Source organism: Pan paniscus, chromosome X, assembly GCF_029289425.2.
Source record: "Pan paniscus chromosome X, NHGRI_mPanPan1-v2.0_pri, whole genome shotgun sequence".
Classification (NCBI taxonomy): Eukaryota; Metazoa; Chordata; class Mammalia; order Primates; family Hominidae; genus Pan; species Pan paniscus.
Genome location: NC_073272.2, coordinates 135,949,131 through 135,975,171, shown reverse-complemented (window position 1 = coordinate 135,975,171; position 26,041 = coordinate 135,949,131). Strand labels below are relative to the sequence as shown.

General features: G+C 43.3%; 1 protein-coding gene across 1 annotated transcript; it reads right to left on the bottom strand.

The window, feature by feature from the left end:
- Nucleotides 1–627: 627 nt before the first annotated feature.
- Nucleotides 628–25,762, bottom strand: VGLL1 (vestigial like family member 1). The gene is made up of 5 exons (XM_003812323.7): nt 25,096–25,762; nt 21,179–21,417; nt 8,435–8,854; nt 6,623–6,676; nt 628–992 (listed from the first exon to the last, which is right to left on the bottom strand). The coding sequence occupies exons 2-5, from the start codon at nt 21,390–21,392 to the stop codon at nt 904–906; spliced, it is 777 nt and encodes a 258-aa protein (XP_003812371.1). The 5' UTR covers nt 21,393–21,417; nt 25,096–25,762; the 3' UTR covers nt 628–903.
- Between the last annotated feature and the right edge of the window lie 279 nt (nt 25,763–26,041).

Genomic DNA, 26,041 nt, shown 5'->3' with positions numbered 1-26,041 from the left:
TCATTTCTTCTTTTCCCTAAACTGCATGTTAAGAGTTCACTTCTAATGGTATATATTATCTTCTAACACAGATGAATCTTTCTAGAGTCAGCCAAGATAAACACACACTTCTATAATTATGTGCTACAAGCGCTCTAGAATCAGCCTCCACCCTGAATTTTTCCAACCATCACCTAAAGAAGAACATGGATTTTGAAAGTAAATAACTTTGAAAGAAAATGTACTCCTTAAGCCTTTTTTCCTCTTACTGAATCTAGGAAACATATGTAATACACTGGAAAAACTGTTCTTGAGACAGGAGAATTACTGTATTAATGCCAAGATCGCCAATCCACTCATAGAAGAGTTGTGCTCTTTATTTACATAGCAGATGGGAGGGGAAAATATCTAAGAGCCATCCTGACATTAACTTAATATCCTGATATTAAGTATTCCAGTGGTGAGAAAAGACCCCTGAGTTCAGAGGCCTGGATTTCAGTGTTGGCCCTGATACTGGCCATGTGATCTTAGGCAGGTCATTTCGCTTCTCTAAGCCTCAGTGTCCACATATATTAAATGAAGATAATAATGCCAATATTAGGGTTGCTGGAAAATTTGAATGAAATGATGGATGTGAAAGAAATTAGAACCCGGCATAGCACCATCCAAAAAAGTACAGTTTTATTATTATTCATCATCTGAGCTGTTACACAGGAGCAAGCAGGGTGTGGATGGGGAACATTGACAGCGGGGGCTTCTGGGATTTTCACAGGGCAAGTACTGAGCTCATACTAGACACGAAGCTGTTTAACAGATTGGGGAGGCAAGTGGGTGTGAGCAGCTTTCATTTTTATCTGGAACAATATGCAGGGATGTCTTGCTGCCGTGTCTTAGACCAAGTGTTGTCTTTCTCCTCCAACTTGACTAAAGATGCTGCAGGTATCGATGTGGGTGGCCCCAGTGGTTTGGTGGTGTAAGTGAGTATTTCCCAGGTGTCTCTAACTCTGAAAGAGCTAAAGGAGAAGTTACATGGTTAATGAAAGCCAGTTAGGCCCCTATGGAAGACTGTAAGTCTCCTCCAGGGTCCAGATGAACACCTGTGGGATGTCAGATACCAGAGTCCTCAACCTCAGAGGAAGGGAAGACAGAAACTCATGAAACTGCATCCAAGAAATGCTCTGGATACAGAATAAATTCTATTACAGCCACAACAGAATTTATTCAACTTGTGATGGGCAGTTTACTCAATTTCTAATAAGTAAGTTATCAGATTTCTCAACAATTGCATTTGGGGGTCACTTTGTTAGAATTGAGAAACCAAAGTTTTCAAGTGAAAGTATGTCATTCATCAGGACCAGACTGAGACTTTTCAGCTTCTTTTCAAACTTTGAAAATGTAGGAAACCCACAGCCTCAACCTATTCTCAATGGATCTTGCCCACCCTTGACTCCTTTTCCTTATTCTCTATCCTTCATACTCACTTGCCACAACCTCACCCCTAGATAAGCGTCCCCATTTGCCTTCTCTGCACATTACACTAAGCTAACATCACTGATGAAAATTGCACAACCCAACTGAGAGTTCGCACTTGAAATTCATGAGCTCAGACTTCAGATCACCACCCAGAAATCCTACTTATGTTTGTCTACTATCAGGCTTTGCTTTCCCAATGCCCAAGAAGACTTCTTCATACTTTCTCACTCTCTTTAAATATCCCACACTCTTGCTGTCTTGCTCCACAGTTGATTGAGAAAATAGAAATCATTAGATTAGTACTTTTTAGTCTCCTCACAAGCAAGCCTGAAAATCAATTTGCATCTGTGTCCTTATTAGCTTTCTTTTGTATACTTTCAATGGCAGAACAGCCCCTGTTCTTATGAAAGGTCAGTGCTTCTACATGTCCCTTCTGTCTTCTCAATGACTTCACCCCTCAAGTTACCTTCATCCTCCTATATTGGATCATTCCCATTATCATGCAAAGAGGCTCTAATATTTGCCTCTTAAAAAAAGACCTTCTCAAACCCCATTAGCCTCTTTAGCTAACATCTTTTTTCTCTTTATCATTTCAATGTTAAATTTCTCTAAGAAGCTCCTCGAATTTACTATCTCCACTTTCTCATCTCTGGTTCACTCTTCAGCCCACTTCAATCTGGCTCCTGTCCACATCACATAATGAAAACTGCTCTTAACACGTCTACAAAAATCTCTGATGCCACATCCAATAGGAATTTCTTCTTATTTGACCTTCTCTTATTTGATCTCTCCACAGCCTTTAACACAGTTGATCACTCCTTCTGTTTTGAAACATTCACCTCTTTTAGCTTCTGTTATGTACCACACTGCCCTGGTTCTTCTCTTATCACACTGGCTACACCTTTTCAGTCTCCTCCGTTTGTTCCTCATGTCCCCAGTCTCTAAATATTGACACCCTCCAGGCCTCTTTCTGCAGCTCTCCTCTCTTCTATGTCTACGTCCTCTGCCTAGGTGATCACATCCAATGGCCTTAAATACCACTTATGTACAGAACTAATATACATCCCAAATGTTTACCCAGACTTTCTTCACTTACATATACAACTGTTTAAAAGGTATATCCACTTGGATGTCTTATAGGCACCTCAGAATTGACATGGCCAAAACAGTTGTATTCTCCTATCCATTTGTTGAAACATGAAACCTAGGAGATAACCTGGATTCTTCCCGTTTCTTTGCCATTCCTATTTAATCCATTACCAAGTCCTAAGAGCTAACCCTCCTACATAGATCTCAAATACCCCTGTCTCTGCTGTTGCCACCTAATCCAGGCTATCATCCTCTCATGCTTCTTGCCTCTTTGTTTTCATTCTTCCCTTTCTCCAATGTGTCCTCTACAGAACAGCTTTTGTGATCTTATCAGATGCAAGTTGGATCACACGTAAAATCCTTCCATGGCTCACAATGTCACTTAGAATATGAAATCTCAACTCCCAATGTGACCCATAAGGCCCCTGTACCACCTGGCCCCTGCCTACCTCTCCAGACTTCTCTTGTACCACACTCTCTCCTTTCTTACTCCACTCCTGTCACCCTGGTCTTTTTTTTTTTTTCCATTCTTCACACACATCTCGGGCTTTTGCAGGGACAATTTTCTCCACCTCCCTCCATCTCTGCCCTAATTCTTCCCAGAGCTGGCTCTCTCACTTCATTCAGGTCCCTGATCACATGTCACTTCCTCAGAAAGGCCTCCTTTGAACACTTTATCTAAAGTTGGCCCCCATTTTTCCCTATTTCAACACCTCATGTGTTTTCCTCACTCCACTTATCATAACTTGCAAATATTTTGTATTTTCCCTTTGGGGGTGGGCATGTCTTCCCCACAAAACTATTAACTCTATGAGGGCAGGGACCAAGACAATTTTATTCACTGTTATATCTCCAATGTATATTATAGTCCTATGTCTGGAAATTAGCAATATCAACTGTTATTATTATCTGTAGCCATTGAAGCAATATATAACCAGTATGTCTATTTCTACCGACCAAAAGATAAAATCAAATTCACTAAAACTTTTGACCAACGTTTGTGAGACTAACCTCCAGAATGTCTTTCTCCAAGGTCTCTCTGACTACCCTTTTGGCTCTGATGACTCTTCTGCTCCACATGCCCCTGCTTCATAGATGCATGACAGCCCACATGAGGGGACTAGGGCCGTATCGGAGGGGCAGGAGGAGACTCTGCCTCCCTTCCTTGACAAATATTTTTCTGGAGCCTCACATAGGAAATCTTTCAGAACAACCTAAATTTCCACTGAAAGGTTCATGTAGTTCACTTTGAAATGAGGTTAATATAAATTATATAAAGAATAAAACATGAGGCCAGGAGCGGTGGCTCACGCCTGTAATCCCAGCACTTTGGGAGGCCAAGGCGGGCTGATCACCTGAGGTCAGGAGTTCAAGACCAGCCTGATCAACATGGTGAAACCCCATCTCTACTAAAAATACAAAAAATTAGCCGGGCATTGTGGCGGGTGCCTGTAATCCTAGCTACTTGGGAGGCTGAGGCAGGAGAATCACTTGAACCCAGGAGGCGGAGGTTGCAGTGAGCCGAGATTGCGCCATTGCACTCCAGCCTGGGCAACAAGAGCAAAACTTCATCTCAAAAAAAAAAAAAAAAAAAAGAATAAAACATGAAGAGGCAACTGAGTCTCATGCCAAATCTATTCCCCCAGGAAGTGGGGGAGCAGGATCTGGGCAGTGAACAAGCTCCCCAGGTGGTTCGTACCATCAGGCAAGATTGGGAGACTGGTGTCATGCTTAAGAGCATGGGCTTTGCTGGGTTCCATTGTCCTTTTACTTGGAGCCCTAGGAAGTCCCTTCTCTTCCTCTCAGCTCCATGTTACCTCCCTCTGCCCAGGGCCACAGTGTTAGAAAGGCGGACTTGGGCCTGTTGGCATAGCCACCTTTCCTCAACTACTCTCTGCAAGGAAAGAACATCCCCCACCTTCTTTCCCAAAGGTATATTTTTCTTTGCTCTTTTGCTTGCTTTCTGAGCCTTCTGCATCCCCCTTCCTTTATTTTAGGATAGTGCCCTGGTCCCAGATAGACAGTGAACTCATGTGTGGTAAAATAATCTCACCAGTGACTAATTTTCACTGTTGTATACTTGACTTAACTTGGAATTGTTTCTGATAATTTTATGACACTGTGAGAGCAAGGAGATAATACTGCATCTGCCACTTGCTGCTGTGTGACTTAAGGCAAGTCCTTTCACCTTTTTGAGATCCAGTTTCTTCATCTATAAAATGGGGATATTCATTCATTCAATCACTATTTACTGAATATCGGTTGAGTAAAGCACCTAGGACATATTCACATACACCTCACAAGGTCATGGTGGGGACTGAGCAAGATGGAGTATGTGGTATGTGGCTCATAGTCAACACCCAATACATGTTGTTGTTGCTGTTAGTTTTAGTCTATGAACAATTTTAAGCATCAAGTTATCAGTAATTCTGAGACTCACAATAAACAAATGTAGAAACTATTAACAAGTACTCAGGAAACACCACAATCCTTGCCTTTCATAAGTTAGAAGGCCAGCAGAACTCATTTCCTTGGGCAGGGACTTATGTGATGCCTGCCTTGGCCAGGCTAAGGCTTTTGAACCAGCTCTAAATGAATCTCCTCATGAAGGCATGGCCAATTAATCACCAGGGTTGGTTTTTGTTTTGTTTGTCTCTCACACGAAGGCATCAAACAGAATAATTTTTACTACATTGGAATAATTTTTACTACATTACTACATTTTCTTACCGTTTCCTTGTTAAATGCTCTTTTATTGTTTCCAGCATTCACTCATTCATTTATTCAACAAATTTGTATACCACTGTGCAAGGTGCTAGGGATACAGTGGTACACCTCTCAAAGTCTCAGTCCTCATGGGGTTGACATTCTAGTGGGGTCTATAGATTGCCCTCACCCCTACTTCACACCAGACTGTCAAATGCCAGAGATCAGGGGCTGTGGTAGTGGCTCTTCCTTTGGATCCTCTCTATTTTTATTTTTTATGGAGATGAGGGTCTTGCTATGTTGCCCAGGCTAGTCTCTAACTCCTGGGCTCAAGTGTTCCTCCCGCCTTGGCCTCACAAAGTGCTGGGATTACATGTGTGAGGCACCACACCCAGCTTGAGTCCTCTCTTAAACACAGCACACAGAGCACAGCTTGGGGAACACAGGATGCCCTCCAAAAAGACTTCTTGATGGTTTAATGTATGCCAACGCTTAGAGTAATGTGCCAGCCATTATTCTAAGCATTGGTATACATTATTTCATTTACTCCTCACACCTCACCCAATGAGGTGGGCACTATTTTATGCTTATTTGACAAAAATGAAGCAACTGAGGCATGAAGTGGTTAAGAAATGTGACCAGGTTCCTGAAGCAAGTAAATAATAAAGCTGGCAATTGAACCCTGAACCCAGGTCATGAAGATCCTCCTGTCATTCCACCCAGATTGTCCTCTTTTGTAAGTTCCCACTGACACCACTTTCAAATCGAGTGTGGAGCTCAGAGTCCTGGCCTCACGCCTCAGTTGACATTTTCACTGACTGCAGAGTCCTGGGGTGGCCCTATGTACTAGGCTGAAAACTGAACATCTGGGACACAGCAAGCTAATCCTCATCCTCATGAATTTCTTAATTTTTCTGGGTCACCTTGGCTACTTCAGTTAAGTCCAGCTCAGGTTAAAAAAAAAGAAATAAATAAAAGAATACTAGGCTGAAAACTGAACATCTGGGACACAGCAAGCTAATCCTCATCCTCATGAATTTCTTAATTTTTCTGAGTCACCTTGGCTACTTCAGTTAAGTCAAACTCAGGTTAAAAAAAAAAGAAAGAAAGAAAAGAAAAAAGAAACTAAGGAGAGTTGCTTCTATAGCAAAATAAAATTTTACAAGATAGGAAGTGCATATACTCTTTTTTGAGGCTAAAATGAAACAAATTCTATCTATGAAAACACTGAGTGATAGAAATAAGGCTCCCGTCCATTACTGGAGACTCTGGGTTTTATACTACCAGTGTCTCCAGTAGTAGACAGAAGCCTTATTTCTCAAGTTCGTTCTCAGGATACAGACACACACCATCAAAGGCTGGCCCAGATACCTACTTTCATTTGGAAGGCTGGTACTGGCAGATCCACGAGATACATATAGTTTCTTATCTAGAAAAGAAGAAGAAAACATTATTGGAACTGAAATTTCTAGGACTAGGTTAGAGAGTGCCCAGTAGCATTCCAGGGGCCCCACATTGCCTGGCCCTAAGTTTATGAATATCTAGCATAGTCTCTCATATCAGATGCTACAAAAACTGAGAAGCTTCTGTTTTAAAGGTCCACCACATTCCAAGGCAGTGTTCCTGATTAAGGGTCACTGACTTCCTCAACAGATCCTGGACTTCCAGTCACCAATTAATACAACTCATGTCAACATGAGTAGAGCATGAAGACTTTGGTGATAACCATTTGTTTGTGAATGTGTCTTGAGATTTCAGGAATAGGACAATGCCTGCATTAGTTTCACCATGATGTGCCTGGCTTACAGTAGATGCTCACTAAATATTTGCTGAATTGGACTTGAACTGTAAAGAGTTGCTAAGTTTGGAAGGTGATGATTTCAGCCATCTGTGTTCTAACCTACTGTCGAAACAGGGCTCTGCTGTGTGTATGCACAGGCATATATACAAGCACAGTTGGCCTAATTTTCCCTGTGAATCCAGTAGGAAAGGACTTTTGAAAAAGAGTAGAGGGGTAGGAAATTTCACAGGTTTCCCAAACATGACACTTCTATGATTTACTCCTTAAGTACATTCCTAATCAAATTCTGGAAATGACAGAGTGGTATTTTAATGGGAAATTTGTTTTCCACATTAGAATAGAACACAGTGCCTGACTTAGGTAGGCTATGCTGAACAGGCCTTTTGTTTACTATATGCTTAGTTCAGTGTAAAGATGGCTTCTAGTAATTTCTTTCAGGCATGGAACACTAGAACCACACTATGTATGGACAAGGAAGCTGCAAAAGAAAATTCGTCCAGAGTACAGAATGGCAGAGGATGCAGACTTGGTTCCATGAAACTATAAAATATATATTTATAAGTGTTTCATATGAAAGGCAAATCTTGCAACAGAGTAGGTTGATTTTTTGGTGGAAGTATAATTAATGCCAATTCTTCCCCGTCCTTTTACAAAGAAGGGAGCCTTGTTTTCTGATGGATATTTCGCATCTGGTAGGCGCAAATTAAATATTTGCTGGGTGAATGAGTGAATGAAGAGGTGAGTGAGCCTTAAGGGTGTTTTTAGTTCAGGGGAGGGGTGGTGATCAGGGAGCAGGAACCCAAGGGAAACCAAGCAGGAGGATCCCAGAGTGCAGGAGCAAGCCAAGGACAGTCAGGCACTGTTAGGTCTCCAAGCAGCAATGGGGCTGCCTCTACAGTCGCTTTGAATTTTAATGTGTGGAGCAGATGGTTGGTATAGATTGCCCTTGTTGTTTGCCTGGAGCCTGACATCACTGCAAGTTGCCAACCTGTTTGGAGGCTACAGTTTGAGCCTGTAGGTACGTCACAGAGCTCTGTTCTGCAAATGGCTTATTTAATTGCTCCCAATGAGGTAAACACAGGACCCTGCGATATTACACAGCAGCCCATCATTTTTCTAAGGTAAGGCCAAGTTGACAGGCTAGGGTGAGTACTTCGGGCCAAGTCCATCTGGCTGGCTATCTATGTAACCCTTTAGCTATTAAACTGTGAATGTCAATGAAGCCTAGTGAAGATGTATGGAACATTTAAGCAGAACATCCCTTCCCTCAGCAGCCCTATGTCCAGAGTGGCAGCAATTAGTCTTGGCACCTCATCTCATGCCAACTCACTCTCAACCACAACCAATCAGAGGCACCCCTCCAAGTATCTGTAGGCATTTCCTTACAGTGAACTGAGCCGGGAGGCAGGTTGAAGAGCAACCCTGTGCTTCCAGCTATCTGGCCAGGGTTGCCATTCTGCCTGGCGGCAGATTCCTGAGGACGGGCTAGGCATCTGTCTTGCTGGAGGAGACTTAGGAGAGGCTCACGTTTCCCATCAGGCTGGGGCTCTGGAACCAGGTGCCGAGCAGGGAAGGCATGAGAGTAGCCAGGCTCTAAGGAGCTGGTGCTGGCCAGGGAGGAGAAATGCCACAGCTCCCCAGGCCGAACAGAGGCCCTCCTAGTCAGGGACGGTGAGAACTGATTCACAGCCATGGGACCAGGCACATGCAAGTTGCAGTTGGCGGCACGGTTTGTGACAGGTACTTCTGGCTGTGGCTTTGTCCATGGAGACGAGTAACGCCACTGATTTGGAGACATGCTATCATCTGAGAAGGAAAGATTTAGAAGACATGTTAGGTGTTTATTGTTTTCAAAATGGATGTAGTTTTTTTTTAATACATACTCTATTTTTTTTAACTTGAAGGAAATACAGAAAAGCTAAAATAAAATCATCCTAATGATAATATCCAGAAATAGCCATTGTCCTCCATAGGTGTACTGTTTCTAGGATTGGTTTCTATTCATGTATGCATTGTTTTCACAACATATATTGTTATTCAAGCCATTTTTGCTTCATTAAAATATCATGAAAAGCCTCCTATAGAAATGAATAGGCCAGGCACAGTGGCTCATGCCTGTAATCCCAGCTTTTTGGGAGGCCGAGTTGGGCAGATCACTTGAAGCCAGGAGTTCGAGACCAGCCTGGCCAATATTGTGAAACCACATCTCTACTAAAAATACAAAAATTAGCTGGGTGTGTTGGTGCACACCTGTAGTCCCAGCTACTCGGGATGCTAAGGCAGGAGAGTTGCTTGTGCCCAGGAGGCGGATGTTGCAGTAGGCCGAGATTGCACCACTGCACTCCAGCCTGGGCAACAGAGTGAGACTCGGTAAGAAAGAAAAAAAGAAAAAGAAAGGAAGGGAAGGGAAAGGAAGGGAAGGGGGAGAGCCAAACACCAGCTTTTTAAAGTGCTGTACAGTAAGTAGTCCATGGTAAGGCAGTAATTAACAAATGTCATATTTGTGCACTGCTTGGTTACTTCCATTTTTTTCTATTATGTTAACAGCATTACAATGAGCATCTCTGTATAGATACCTTTGCTCCCGGATCCAACCAGCTCCTTAAGGATGCTTTTCTGGAAGTAAACGTGCTTGATTTGTGTTTGGTTGCTGCTATCATCTAGCTTTATTTTACAGCTGGTGTTTTAAATACACCAAATAGGGGGATTCGACAGAACTTTAAAAAGGGCTTAACACTTACCTGTGCTGGTCACTCACACAACTCTAGGAGCTAAAACCACATTTTCCAGAGTAATATGAGGCACAGGGATGTTAAGAGACTGAACCAAGGTAGCAAAAACAGATTAGCCAAGAAGGGAAGTGAGCTGGAACGATAAGTAATGGGGAGGGAAGTAGTTGCTTGGACCCCATTTTGCAAAAGCAGAATTCTGAGGGTCAAGAGGTGACTTAGTTTCTTCTTGTGAAGTTCATGTGGATTGGTTAAGAGGGATGGAGTGTCCTTTGGTCCCATAGACACTATTCTTATTGTGCCTATGATAGCCGCTGAATCTGAGATCTCAAATGTCCAGGATAGCTTAGGACAAGGATGAATGTTTTCCCCATTCTCAACACCCACTCAGGCAAGAAGGGAGGAAGGAAAGAGTTCTTCCACACAGTTCTTAAAGCCTGGAGCCTATCATCTATCCAAGATAATGGAGAGAGGGTGGGTGTGGAGACAAAGGAAGATTAGCCGGCTGGAGAGGATGTCTGGGACACTGGTCCTCTTTCCCGTACAAACCTCTCCTAGCGCTCTTGAATGTTTGGTTTGACTGGATTGTGTACAAGATAAAAAATTCTGAGAGGCCTGCCCAGTGTTACTGGAGTGCCGTCACTCAGTGTGACACAAAGGATAGGAACAGAAGTCCAAGCCCTCAAGGCAAAGACATTCTCCCCAACATCTCACACCATTCACAGTGAGTGATGGGGGATGGTTGGCCCTTCTTATGAAACCAAAGGCAAGACAATATATTAAGATTTGTTTTGGTGAGGGTGAATGCTACTTCTGAAAATTGGTATCTCCAGGCCAGAAGCAATTCAGTGCACAAAGAGAGTGATTAAGCTAATTTGGTGTAATCACAGTCTGTGTTTCATATTGAATGAGGGTACTGCATGTCCTAAGCACAAATTAGAAACAAAGCGTAGCCCCTGACAACTAGGCAGTTTCCATCTGAACAGGCCTTACAGATCTCATACATATGACTTAGGGGCTGAATGCTTGAAATGTGGAAAGCAGAGCCCCAGAATGTTTTGAATATTTCTCTTAACTGCTTCCTTTCTAGAATTCTCTGAAATGTTAAGGGAAGTGGGTTGGTGTGCCACAGTCCAAAGTCCTATATGGTCACCAGGTGCCCCAGAGCACAGTTTGGATGGGAGCTTCTGGGCACGCACAGGGTGTCCTAACCCCAAATTCACAGTGATCCAACAGCGGGCCTTGGGTGGCCTGGGGAAACACATCATTCCAGATTAGGCTTGGAAGTCAGTGGCCCATGGAGTGGAGACCCTGGATTTGAGTGGGCCTCTCTTTTTCAGGCCTCTTGGGCCAACTGCTCCAGCAGCCACTCCCACCTACCCTGTGGATGGGTAAAGACCTCTTAAACTACAAACCTGCACTGGCTCAAGGCTGCTGCTGCTACTAAAAGTGATCCTGGTGACATTTTTTTCATCCAAGTGCCCCCTATTAGTTACCTCTAGAAGTGAGAGAGGGAGCCCCAGGGCAGAATTTGCTGCCTTCTCAAGCCCCTGACCACATGAATGAGTGGAGAGCAGGTAAGAAACACCCTGATGCAGGCATACATGGGGCAGGCTAGGATTTTTCTTTCAGCAGGAGTACAAATGGCTTCCACTCCACTAACTTCAACCCTAGAATTCCTGATGCTGTTGGTCCTGAGACAAAACCTGTCCAGAGAGAGCTGGTCTCCATTTCCTGCACTGCCCTTTTTCGGTGAAACTGGCAGGCCATTCCCCCTGCCTTCCATGCATACCCAGAGGCGCCACACATTTCCACCCATATACACTTTTGGGAGCCCCAGAACACTCTAGAAAACATCTTCAGGCACTTATGAGTTTGCTGCCATTCCAGAGTACCTTCCCTCCACTTTATCCTTGCATGGAGGCCCTGACTTCCTATTCCAGATTAGTTTTTCAACATACAAACTTAAATGTCACCCTTTCAGAAAGGCCTTCCCTCAACTTCCAATCTAAAGTTTGTGACCCTGTTACTTTCTGTGACTGCACCCTGTTTATTTCCTTCATGGCAGTAATACTGTAATTTATTTATTTCTTAATTCTTACATTCATTCATTCACTATTGGTCTTCTTTATTGTTCAGTAAGCTTGGCGAGAGCTGAGATCATTTCTCTTTTGTTCACCATTATATCCCCAAGAACTTGCACAGTGCCTAGCACATAGTGGCCCTGAAAAAGTATTATTCTAATGAGTGCACACACTTATTTACACACAAACACACATACATATGCACAGTTGCAAACATGTACACACTCACTAACACAAACATGCACACACACACACATACACACCCTTCCCCACTGAACCTTTCTAAATCGAAGAGAGCAGGATGAAAGTGGTTAAAAGCACAGACTTTGAAATCAGAGAGGCTTGGAATCCAATCCCAGATCTGCCACTTCCTAGCTATGTGACACTGAGCAAGTCCCCTCCCACCTCTGAGACTGTTATGAGATTGAATGAGACCATCCATGTAAAAGGTTTAGCACAGTTCCTGGTACACAATTGCCACTCAATAAGTGGTAGCTCTTGCTGTTGTTATTATTCATCATTTCAGTTTAAAAAGCCACTCTGGGTTTCTTTACTGGTTTGCAACACTCAGCACAATCAACGTGAGAAAAAGCAAGATGGTCATTAATGCATGAGGCCTAAGAACCCTCCCTGCCAACAGTCACCTAGTGCTGGAGAAGGGAGGGGCAGAAAGGACTGAGCCAAGGGGCCCATAACAGCAGCAGAGGCAGCAGCAGCACTTCAGGGCTGGTTTGGAGGCTGGAGAAGATACTGGTTATAAAAGAGGGATTTCAGAAGTCTTTGCTCAGTCTGTGGCCATTCCCAGGGAATAACACATCAGAGGTGGGCAGGAACAATTTGTAAATATATAGTAGTTTTTGTTTATTGAGTACTCACTATGGGCCAGGCACTTTACTTAGCACTCTGCATACATGATCTCATGTGATCCTCACAGCAACCCAGATGAGAAAATCGAGACCCAGAATGGTTAAAGTGACTTGTCTAAGGACACACGGCTAGCAAGTGGTAGAGGTGTCTGATTCCAAACCTTATGCTCTTACCAACTATGCCTCCCCAATATTGCAAAGAATGCAGTGAGGTGGGCACTTTTACATGCTCCTTGGGTTGGAGGGCTGGCAGATTGGCATAACATTTCTAGGAAGAAATTTGTCGGTAAATATCAAAACCCTAAAATTTGTGTGTACTCTTTGACCCAAGCATTCCACTTGTAGCAATTTATTTTAAGGATATAGTCAATGATGCATGTAAAAATGTACCCACAAGGATGTTCAAAGTGATTTGTATAATATAGCGAAAGATTAGCAACAACCTAAATATCCAAAATTTTAATAAATTTGGTACATCTATAAAATGATACTCTTAAGCCATTAAAATGATGTTGTAGTAGAACATTTAATGGCATGGAGAAGTGGATATGACATTGATGAATTTTTTAAAAAAGCAGGTTACAACCCATTCTGTGCAAAATGATGTCACGTTGTAAAAATTAGTACATGTCCATGGATGTACATGTGGTTTTTGTTTCCTGAATGCTTATCTGTGTTTTCTAAATTTCCAAAAAGGAGTATATTTTATGTTTGTAAATAGTAAAAATTATGTTTTAAGCAAAAACATAAGAAACCACTTGACACGTGAAGCTCCCAAAAAACGAGTCACAGCTGTGAACGACTAATCCATGATTGCCTGATTTCCTTCCATCTATCCTTTCTTCTTTCCTTCCTTCTCTTCTCCCTCTTTCTGCATCTTTTAATGCAAATTCTGTGGGATTTTTTTTTTTTTGACAGGGTCTCACTGTCTCCCAGGCTGGAGTGTACTGACAAGATCATAGCTCACTGTAGCCTCAGTTTCCCCAGGCTCAAGCAATCCTCCCGCCTCAGCCTCAGCCTCCTGAGTAGCTGGAAATACAGGTGTGAGCCACCACACCTGGACAATTTTTAAATATTTTTGTAGAGACAGGGTCTCTGTATGTTGCCCAGTCTGGTTTTGAATGCCTGGCCCTCCCAAAGTGCTGCGATTACAGGAGTGAGCCACCATGCCTGGCCTACAAATCTCATTTTATGATGAAGTTGAAATCAAGAACCCTCTGAACACATGCACACTTTGCACTGTGAAAGTCCAACCTTTGGCCTGCATGATCTGCACACATTGACTTTCCCTCTCTGCCCTCTTTGCTGGTGGCACTTGCACTTCATCCATTCACCCCCAAGTACAAAAAGCATATTGTTTGCATTAGCTGAGGCCAAAATATCACTGGGGATGGAGGGACAGCTTAGAGGAGATTGTGCTGTTCCAGGGCACCAGGGGGGCCTCTCAGTTCCTTCCCCTCTTTCACAGCTGCCTCCCTGGGGTACCTAGTCTTTGGATGAATATCCAGATTCCTTTTCCCAACTGAAAATAGAGATCAAACACAGAATATGAGCTAGTATTCAAAATGCTGAGTGGCTAAGATCCGAAATCAATTCCATCTGCCGGCAAATACTATAGACTCCCCATATTAGCTGAGAGATCTTGGGCAAGTCACTTGACTGTCTGAGCCTCAGTTTCCTCATCAGGAAAATGGACATAGTCAGAGTTAACCAGTAGAGTTGGTGTGAAGATTCAGTGAGATAATCCACGTGACAGACCCTAGCAAAGGGCCTTGCACACAGAAAGTGTTCAAAAAGTGTTAGCCATTATACACATTATTAGCGATAGTCCTTATAGGTATTAAATCCTCTTGCTGGGGCATTGTCAGAGTGTACAAAGGCAAGACAATGGGGTATTCAAGAGACTGGCTCTGGAGATCGATGGACTTGGGTTTCAATCTTTATCACTCACTGGCTGTGTGACCCATCTCTAGGCACTTACCTTCTCTGGGCTGCAGTTTCCTGCTCTGTAAAATAAGGATAATAATATCCATTGCAAAATAGTTTTGTGAAGCACAACCAATATGCAGAAAAATGCACAAATGGAAGTGTGCAGCTGGGGGAATTTTCATAAACTGGGTAATGAGCACCCAGCTCGAGTAACAGAACCTGATCACCACCCCAGAAGCACACCGTACCCCTCTCAGTCACAACACCCCCAAAAGGTAACCATATCCTGTCTTCTGACACCATAGGTTAGATTTGCCTGTCTTTGAACTTTATAAATCACAGTGGATTTCGTGGACTGAACTAAAATGCACTAATTTTAGTGTGGTGTCTGGTATTCGCTGGAAGCTCCATATATGTTTGTGCAGAAAGATTCCTTTTCCTTACGGGAAAAGAGGACAGGAAACTGTCAGTATTTACAAGGGCCATAAACAACTAGCATGACTATATCTCACATAGATATTTACACTTTTTTTTAAAAAAAAAAAAGCCAGCATTTCTTCCCTACCCTTACTGATTATGGCAGATGGGAGGGGAGAGAGAAGGAGGCTGGATCCTTTGAGACCTCTAAAGGCCCATGTATATACCCTCTCACCTTCTCTCAGCAGCCCTAGAGCAATGTTGCCAGGTCTGAGGCCGGCCTCAGGACTGGGGCTGGGGACAGGACAAGAAGAACACAGGGTGGCATACGTACCAGGACCATGCCCCCTACAAACTATAGTTACTGAAGCTTCTCTAGTTACTGATTCTAAAATTCCCAATGTCCTTTTAAAAGGGAGATAATTCAAAGATACCTTCAACTTGTATTTTCTTTTCTGAAGTACAGCCAGTATAAATTATACATAAGTAAATAAAAACACAACACTGATTGGGGAAGAGAAGCCAGGAAATTTGACGGCATTTCCTAGCCACACGGGTCTCTGTGTTTGGGACTTGCATATTTGGCTCAACAGAGAGCCCTTAGAATGTGGGCGAGTCGGCCATGGGAGCCCATGAATGGGAGCCTGTTCTCCTTGGAATGGCCTAGCTGGGCTGGACGGCCTGGTGCTGGTCTGTAGGGTTTGAGAGGATACTAACAGTCAGTAATGAAAGGCCACTTGAAAGATTTCCCACCATTTTCAAAGCCATATGTATGTCATATAACACCTCCAGTGAGAACCTCTGTGGGACTGGAAGCCTTTCATGGGGCCCTCCCCTGAGGCAGCAGAGCTTATGAGAAACTTGACTCCTAGTGGTGATAAGAGAGGCTTTGAGGGAGGCAGTTTTTCCTTCATTTGCTCAATCAGCGGACAAATATTTGCCTAGCCCGCACCACACTCTGTGAGGGAGACAACATCTTCACAGTCAAAGGATTTGTGGGGTTCTTATAGGGAAAATGCAACAACCAAGAAGGAAGATGGAGAACCAAGTCACCTCTCTATCTGGCCTGTGAAGGCTGGCTTGGGCAAGGAACAGGGCCATGCCCAACTTCCCTCAGCAGGCAGGGGTTTCACAGAAGGTCGAGGTGAAATCAGAAGGCACAGGAAACTCTATGGCAGCCATGAAACAGAACCCCCTGAAAACCTGGAGGCTTATGGGAGATGCCTGCTGCTCTGTGAACCTGGTGTTTTGAACACAGGTCCTCACATCTATCTTAGCTGTTCAAAAACTCAACTCAAGCTTTGGACTACATTGCACTTACTATGTGCCACTTGACATGCATTATCTCATTGACTCCTCACAAGCACTGTCCTATAATTCAATATTATTCCATTTTAGAGATGAGGAAACTGAGGCACAGAGAGGAGAAGTGATATTTCTGGAGACCACACTGTTAGTAAGTGATGGAGCTGGCTTGGCCCCATGCTGAGTGGTTCTAAAGCTGTACACCACACCGTACTCCCTCTCTACAGTGACCCCCATCTGTAGGGTCAACACCTTGTGATCAAAATCATAATTTCATTCGTTCAAGCCGTATGTATTGAGTGCCTCCATGTGTCAGGCATTGTGGTAGGTACTTAGAAAGCAGCAGTTAACAGATTGAGTCCCTACTGCCACGGAGCTCAGAGGGTAAGGGGAGAGAGGAGTCTAGAAAGAAATACAACATATAATGTGCCCGGTGGTGACAAATGCTAAGAAGAAAAATGAAGCAGGGTAAGAAGACAGACGTGAGAGGGTGGGGGCTTTCATTTTTTAAATAGATTGCTCAGACAAGGACTGTTTGAAGTGGTGACATCCAGGTGGAGACTTGAATGGAGAAAGGTGAAGCCATGCAGGTATCTGGGGAAAGAGCATTCCAGGGATAGGAGAGACCATGTGCAAAGGGCAGGCCTGAGGCAGGATTGTCCTTGGCATAGTTTATGAATACCAAGAAGCCTAGACTGGAGCGGGTGAGGCAGAAAGTGGTAAGATATGAGATCAGAAAGACAACGGGGGCCCAGATGAGGTAGGGCCCCATTATAGACTTTGGATATGATTCCAAGTGACATGGGAAGCTGGCAGAGGGTTTTGAACAGAAGAGTGCTAGTGTGTGACTTTCATTTTAATGCTACCATTCTGACTGCCCTCCTAAGAATAGACTGAAGGAGAGGAAGGGAAGAAGCAATGAGACCAATTAGGAGGTGACTGCAGCAATTCAGCGGGGGGCGATGATAGCTTCTAGGACCCAGGTGATAACGGAGGTGAGAAGATGCGGTCAGATCTTGGATATTTTGAAGATAGAACCTACACAATTTCCAAAAGGATTGGATGTGGGGTGTGAGACAGAGAGGTGTTAAGCATGACTTCAAGGAATTGGAAGGGTGCAGCTCCCATTTATTGAGATGGGAAAGACTGTGGGCAGAGCAGGTTGAGGGGGAAATTAAGAGTTTATTCAGTTTGGGAGCTATTTTGTTTGAGTTTCCTATTAGGCATGTTAAGTGAAGATCAAGTAGGCAGTTAGACAGGCACGTCTGAAATCCATTCTGGGTTGCAGATATGCATTTGGAATTGCTCAACATATAGATGGCATTTAAGACCAAGACAGTAAGTGTAGACAGAGAAAGGAGTTGTCTGGGACCTGAGTACTGGGGCCCTGAAATGTTTAGAAGTTGGAGAGAGAAGGACATATAGCAAAGGAGACTGAGAAGAAATAGTAACCAGGGAGGCAGGAGGAAAACCAAGAAAGCATAATGTTATGGGCTGACTGCAGGCGAAGTAGGTATTTCACGAGGAGAGAGCAATCTTCTGCAGCAAATGTTATGATAGGTCAAATCAGATGAGGACAGATAGGGACCATTGGATTTGGAAAGTGGAGGTCACTGGGTAACCTTGATAAGAGCGATTTCAAGGAGTGATGAGGTTGAAAGCATGAGTGGAATGGAGTTTAGAGAGCATGAGAGGAAAGGACAGAGTACACATAAATACCAATTTTGAGTTTTGCTGCAAAATGAAGCAGAGAAATGGGGCAATAGGCCAAGAGTTGGTTTTATCCCAGCTTGGGTTTTACCAGGCAAGTAGAATAGAGAAAGTGAGACCATGGCTTGATGATGCTTACAAGGGAATGATTATAATGAATCCAAGCCAATGTGTTCAGAAATAAATCAGAGTCAAATAGCCGAAGTCAGTATACTTGTCTGTGTATTAACTGCCCGAGATTTTGACACTTCCAAGGAGTCAGTTAGATCTTCTGAATCCCACACACCACATTTCTCAGCTCTTACCACATGTCAATCCCCCAAATGATTCAAGACCATGGTCATTCCTGCTTCTGTTGTGATTATTCAGCACACTCTTAGACATCACCTCCCCACTCCCCACCCACCCCCTCCTGCCCATTTTAACAGCAAGCTCCACATCATTTCCTTTAGTATCTGCTGCTACCCCATGCCCTTCCACATATTTATTTAACCCACAAGATTCTCTGAGAAAACCACATTGGTTGACTGCAAAAGTAAATTCTAAGAGAGAAGTAAATTCTGCAAAGGTGAATACATCAGATACACATCAACTCCCTCTCCAGTCCCAAAAAGCAAAGCCAGAATGATGGCATCTGGAAACAGGGGAGCTCTTTGCCTGGAGGCAGAGGCCCCACTTGTCCACTTTACACAAAAACCCCCACTTGGAGGTACGTATGTCTTCCAGTGGGAGCAAGTCATTCAACATGTGCACTCACCAACACCAATAAAGAGCTCTTGAAATCCACCAGACCCTGATATATTTGCTCACTTTCCAAAAAGGTAAAGGGAGCCATATTGAGTGACATCCAGCTGGCGAGGGTGACTTCTCCATTAGGCACAGGAGGCACAGTGCCTAGGACCCATTAATAGTTTTAGGGGCCCACAAAAATGTTTTAAAATCAGAAGAAAAAATAAATATGACAGTGATACTGAATATATTTAAAACATGAACTCAGCTTGGATTATATTCATCTTTATACCAATGCAGTCATAAAATGTAACTTTTAATGTTTTTGTGGAGGAAGGAGGTCCATGAAGACAAAAGTGTCTAGGGTCCGTGAAAGTCATACTACAGCCCCTGCTAGTGTGATGTTTAAGGCTTCCTTCAAACCTGGATATTTTGATGTGCACATTTTGACTTAGTTATCTTGAAGTAACTGTTTTGAGATGTACGACTGTTTATTTCTTAACAATTAGCAAATAGACACACCTGTCCCTGTGAAGGGTGGGAAAGGGATGTGGCAAGACTATTCATCTACTTCCCTCTGGCCCCTACCCTTGCTCACCAAACCATGCACTATTAGTTGAGAAGAGGCTGGGAGCACCTACATGGGACATGCGTTTTCTTTTCATAGATGCTTTGGTGTTCCTGCCCCAACAGGCCTATAGTAATAATAATAGTGATAATAATACTAGCTGGGTGTGGTGGTTCACACCTGTAATACCAGCACTTTGGAAGGCTGAAGTGGGAGGATCGCTCGAGGTCAGGAATCTAAGACCTGCCTGGGCAACATAGCGAGATCCTGTCTCTACAAAAAAAAAAAAAAAAAAAATTTAAATTAGCTGGGTGTGGTGGCGCATACCTGTAATTCTAGCTACTTGCGAGGCTAAGGCGGGAAAATTTCATGAGCCCAGGAATTCGTGGCTGCAGTGAGTTATGATCGCGCCACCACATTCCAGCCTGAGCAACAGAGTGAGACCCTGTCTCTAAAAAACAGAAGAAGAAGAAAAATACTGATAATGATTACAGTAAATAGTTGTGGAGTTTCATAGTGTGCTGAGCAGTAAACCCAGCATTTAACATGATTGAGGAAATAATAAAATAGGTGAACTGATTTGATTAAACACACCCATTTTTACATTAAACTTCTTTTTTTCTTTTTCCAGTAGCTTTACTTTTTTTTTTCTTTTGAGACAGGGTCTTGCTTTGCCACTCAGGCTGGAGTACAGTGGTGCAATCATGGCCCACTGCAGCCTCAACCTCCCAGGCTCAAGTGATCCTTCTGCATCACCCTCCTTAGTAGCCAGAGATATAGGTATGAGCCACCACACCTGAATAATTTCTTTAAATTTTTTTGTATACACAGGGTCTCACTATGTTGGCCAGGTTGCTCTCAAACTCCTGACCTCAAGTGATCCTCCTGCCTTGGCCTTCCAAAGTGCTGGAATTACAGGTGTGAACCATCACACCCAGCCAGCTTTGATTTTAAAACTTTTCAAAACCACCTCTCTACAACTGGGAACTTTCCATTTATGGAAATAAATTATATAAAATGCAAATATTATCAACATTTAAAAACTATCATAACATACTTCTGCTCTAATGGCTTATTCAGCAAGATTCTAATTTATGTTTTAGTCTTTTATGGAAATTTCAAGGTTCTTTGTACCTAGATATAGTGCTCACAAATTTGCATATTTGTATGTTCATTTACTCATTCAACAAATCCTTGTTGGTTGTCCCCTATGTCACAGTCACTGTTTCTAGATGCTAGAAATACAATATTAAGCAAAATCAGCAATGGTCCTTGCCCTCACAGAACTTTCATTTAATGGAGGAGTATGCAATAGTCAAATAATTATACAAGTGTAAAAACTGCAACTGTGACAAGGGCTGTGAAGGAGAGTTAAAGAACGGTAGGAGAATCTGTAATAGGATATTTGAATGCTTGGGGGTGTGGGTGGTCAGGGAAAGCTGCCCTAAAGAAGTGATCTTGGGATGAATGTGGGTTAATTAGGAGAAGGGAGGGAAGAGATTTGCAGACAAGGAACAGTTTGTGCAAAGGCCAGGAAGAAATCAAAGCGAACATGAAGGACAGAAGGAAGCCAGTTTCTGGAGGACAGTGCTGGGGAGGTGAGGTTGGAGCAGTAGATGGTAGCCCCATTTTGACATTAAACTTCTAGGAAGGGGTGTGGCTTCTCACTAGTCAGAGCAACTTGCCTTTAGCAAACATATAAGTGTCCAAGTGTGTCAAGTACATCAAAGAACTGGTGTATCCGTGGCAGCCTTGATAGGGAATCCCAGCTCCCTCCCTCCCCACATGCTCACCGTTTTTCAGCATCACACCTTCACTCTGACTCGAGGGGGTCAATTCCTGGGGGCTCTTGATATTGCTCAGAGCTCTGGAGAAGTGTTCATCCACTACACTGCTGATGTCCCCTTGGAAGTAGGTGAAAAGGACACACCGGGAATTCCATTCCGTCTTTATAGGCTTCTGCTTGCCTTTGGGCAGCCGGATGGCAGTCTTCTTCATTTCTTCCATTGTGAGTGAATGACACAGGTGACAGCTGTGGACCAAAGGCAAAATGTCACTGGCACTATTTACCAAGTGGCTTGGCTGTGGTTTGGGTGAGCAGTGTCCTTGGGGGCAAGCAATTTGCTCCCACCAGGTACACGTGCTCACTGGGGCCCCAGGGAGCCACATAGCTCCTAAAGGTCAATGACGATGCTTTTGAGAAGCCTTGTCTAATCAGTCTTCAAGGGACAACACGACAAATCTCCATGAAGTGCTGAGAAGGGGCCTTCTCTTACAAATGAGAATGATCACGCAACCTGACTAGAGAGAGCATCAGGAAATGGGGAGGTGGGAGGACATTGAGGCCAAATAGCAGAGTAACTTGCCTCCTGGGGAAGTGCCTTTCTCCTAAACGAATGAGCCAAGGTTGGCCCAGAACTACCATGGGCTCCCATGGAGAGCTTGACCAGGCAATCCAGTCGGTGCTTGACAATTTCAATAGTAGGCATTGCTTTCCATCTTGACCACTCGCACGCAGAGGAGTAAACACATCAAATTCTCCTACTCCCCTGACGCCTTAATCTATGTAAGACTGTGTCCTACACCTACCCGCATCCCATCTTAGAAACTAGCAATTACAAACAACACCATCTCTAAGGACTCCAACAGATATATTCTGAACATAATGCAGATGTACAAAAAAAACATTTTTATACCAATGTTGTCACCATTGGTGGAAACCTCCTGAAAGATTGTAAGATTGTCAGCTCTGTTCCCCAGCACATCTTTTGTATCTAGAACAGTGCCTGGAATAGAGTAGATGCTCAATAGCTGTGTATTGAACTGCCCTAAACTTGGGTTCCATCATTGGTATCATCATATCCCACCTTGAGAGTTCCTTGTGGGCAGAGGCTGGCTATTTGCATTCAGACCAGGTCCTGGCACACAGTGGGCCCTCAAGACATGCTGTGGCCTTCCTTTACTAGGGAAGTAGCCTGTCAGGATGCTTCTTTACCTTTGATCACCGAATCTGACTTGCCATGTGCTCTGGCTAAAGATGGGTTTGACCTATTCATTCTTGTCAATTTAATGAAAATGACTAGAGTTTAATAGACTGTCTCTCTCTCTAGTTTATGAGATCCTTGAGAACAGAATTTCACATTCATTTCTTTATTCCTAGCACCTAGCATAATGTAGGTGTTAAGTAACCAATGTTTCCTCTGGTTGACAGTCATGCTAAGCGTAACCAGGTACTAGCTCAAAAACGAATCCATTGCACCCTTACTTTCCAAAAACATGTGAACAAATGCTTTGAAAAACTGGTAGTTGCTTATAAAGTTAAACATATTCTTATCTTGTGACCCAGGAATCTCACTTCTAGGTACACATAGCCAAGAGAAATAAAAACTATGTCCACACAAAGACATGTACGTGAATGTTCACAGCAGCTTTCTTCATAGTAACCAAAAATGGAAAGTACCCACATGTTTATCACCAGGAGAATAAATAAATTAGCTGTGACATATTTATACAATGGAATGTTACTCAGCAAAAGAACAAACAAACAAACTACCAATCTACACAACAGCATGTATGAATCTCAAAAACATGTTGAGTGAAAGAATCCAGACACTAAAGGCCACATATTGTACAATTTCACATACATGAAACAAGCACAAATAATCTGCGGTGATGAAATTCAGAACTGTGGTTGCCTGTAGGGTAGAGATTGAGAGATTGACTAGGAAAGGGCATGAGGGAGCCCTCAGGGGTGTTGGAAAGGTTCTACATCTTGATGAGGGAGATGGTTACTACATGAATGGATAAATTTGTTAAAACTCATCAAATTCTACACATAAGACCTATGCATTTCACTGTAGGTAAATTATTCCTTTATTTAGAGAAAAAGCTCATGATCTATTCTGATACTTGAAGGGACAGAAATAAAAACCAAGGTGTTATGAATTATAAAGCAATGAGAAGCATGGAGGCAGTGCTTTTTTAAAGCTGCAGTTTACAGAACACCTACTGTGTGCCAGAAACTACACAGCTATCTTCTCCAATCTTCATAATCCTCAAATTAGGTATTGTTATCCCCATTTTACAGATGAGCAATTTGGGTCTTAAAGAAGGTGAAATAGACTGCCTAGGCTACACAACTGGGGAGTGGCAGAGCTGGGATTTCAACCTAGGTCTTTCTGGCGTTAACTTCTGTCCTACCTTCACCATCCCTTATTGACTACCCATTGGGTCTAATAGTCCCTTCTCCTCTATGGGCCTCAGTCTCTCCATCTATCTCCTAATCCCTAGGGGGCCTCAAGCCAGAACCCTAAACCAGCCATCTGGTTTCCTTCAGATAACGCAGGCAGCAACTCCCAACTCTGTCTGCTCCCTCAGGGCTTCTCCTTGAAGCCTCTGCCTGCTGCTGGCAGGGCCAGTGAACAACTTTGGAGGACTCACCCTCTCATTCTCAGAATTTCCAGTGGCCACTGCTCAAGGTTCAGGCTTGACACAGCTTGCAATCTCTCTTTGCTAACTCCCCTTGAAGCCACAAGGGAAGGAGCTGGTAGGACCCTGAGGACATTAGGGCCCTGAAGCATGTGCCTAGTGTCCTTGGGTAGAATCCACAGATGCCCCAGGCCAACTGGCTACAGTCAGGAAATATTAGAGATGGAGAAAGTCAGAGGTGGTGTTTCAGCCCCTTCACCTTGGAGAGCTCAGTCCGTGGGCAATTGGGCATCCTGAATAATAAATTCAGTATTCACTGAATAAGTACTACCTATGCCCTTCTTTTCCTCCCCAACCACACTGCACACAATCAAAAGGAAAGCCATAGGCCACTTCTCTGGATCGGCTCACAAGCAACTCCCTGGGCTGCACTTGGACCAAAGTGGAGAGAAAATGTATTTGAGGAATATTAAAATTCTGAGAACTGTCATTGGCTTAGTCCTATGAAGAACTGCATCTCACTCTACCTCTGGAGAAACATGAGGAGCTTCATCCTCAAATGAGCCCTCCATAAGAGGTCTCTTCATTCATGAATTAATTGCTGGGGTGTGTCTCGCCTAGGAGAAAGAGATGCTGCAAAGCTGGATAGAAGGGGATGTCAGTGAAGCTAAAGAAAGGGTGGCTGTCTCCCAGAGAAGATGTTTCCATATCAGTGCCTGGCTTATAGCAAAAGCCTCTCGTAGTAGACAAAACCCCAAGGCCAAGTTTTACCAGTGGTACCGCCAGAACGGCATAATTACTGAACAACAGACAGTTTGCAACTTCCCCATCTCACAAGATACAAAGACAGAAAGTGCTCCCTCAAATATTGCCCACACTTCTGAAAAAAAAAAGAACAAAAAATGAAAGAAAGAAAGAAGAAAGAAAGAAAGAAGAAAGAAAGAAAGAAAGAAAGAAAGAAAGAAAGAAAGAAAGAAAGAAAGAAAGAAAAAAAGAAAGAAAAATATTTGAGCACAGAATCCCAAACCAGCATTTTGGCCAGAACTCTACCACAATCTGCCTGCATGGACGCACTTACCGCACTTCTCCAAAATGGTACCTAGCAGTCTGGGGTAGGGTGGGAAGTCAGAGGGGTTAGTTTGTCAAACCAATCACTTGGAACGAAATCCCCAAGGGGACCAGATTGTATCTCATTGAGCAAAGTATTTGATGACTACCCCCATTTCTTCCCAGTTAAGTTTCTTTCCTTCTCCCCAGAAAAAAAATCCCCAGATTCTCTTACCTCTTAATTCTGGACCATCACCTGATTCTATGGCTGGGAAAAGATGGCCAGAGCTGCCTGGCTCACTTCAGAGCAGGTTAGTGCTTGCGGAAGCAAGAGCTGAGGATTTGTACCCCCACCTCCTTGTTACTTTCCGCCCCTCTAGCTGGGACTGTACAAGGCGTTTCCTGCTAGCTATCTATTAAGAATGCAGAAAATGTACTCCAACAAGTCAACCTGGTTGGGCACCTGCAGGAATGAGGAACATGGTAGCTCTTTTTTTTTTTTTTTCATTTCTTTCTTTTTGGTTTAAAAAAAGCATTTTGTGAGATTGTCTCTTAAACTGGGAGGCCAATTGTTTGTCCAAAACCATACACAGAGTCAACAACAAATAAAACATCAGCTTTGGGGTTTAGATCAAGCCGATGTCACATCAGTCTCAGGAACTGAGAGTCAGTTTGGTTTATCTCTAGTTTTTCCCTCTCTCTCCATAGGAAGAAAAAGAGAGCTCAGACCCCTAGGAGTCTGGACTTGTCACAGGCTTCCATTGGCCAAAGAGGGAGAAAGGACTTCTCTCAATCTGCAATACGCAAAGCAATTCAGGGCAGGAGGTTTGGAGGAGGGGATCCTAATCCTCATTTTAAAAACCCCTCAATATTACCTCAGTAAGTGGCACCATTATTCAGGCCCCAAATCCTGGAACCATTGTTTGCTCCTCTCTTTGTCTACTTCATGAATATTAATTCAACAAATATTTATTGAATGCCAACTGTGTGCCAGGCACTGTTCTGGAGGTTGTGTTCTATAGTGAACAAAACATACCAAATCCCTGTCCTCATGGAATAAATACATACACATGTTATATGTTTTTGTGTATATATACACATATGTACATTATATCTACAATGCCAGATGGTGATAAGTACTATAAAGAGATATTAAGCAGGGTAGAAGAACAGGGAGTGGT

Coding starts and splice junctions, on each gene's coding strand:
- VGLL1 (XM_003812323.7), bottom strand. CDS start 21,392: ATGGAAGAAATGAAGAAGACTGCCATCCGGCTGCCCAAAGGCAAGCAG. Junction 8,855..21,178: donor AGGTGTGATGCTGAAAAACG/GTGAGCATGTGG, acceptor TTTCCTTCTCAG/ATGATAGCATGTCTCCAAAT. Junction 6,677..8,434: donor GCCTCCCGGCTCAGTTCACT/GTAAGGAAATGC, acceptor CTTCTTTTCTAG/ATAAGAAACTATATGTATCT.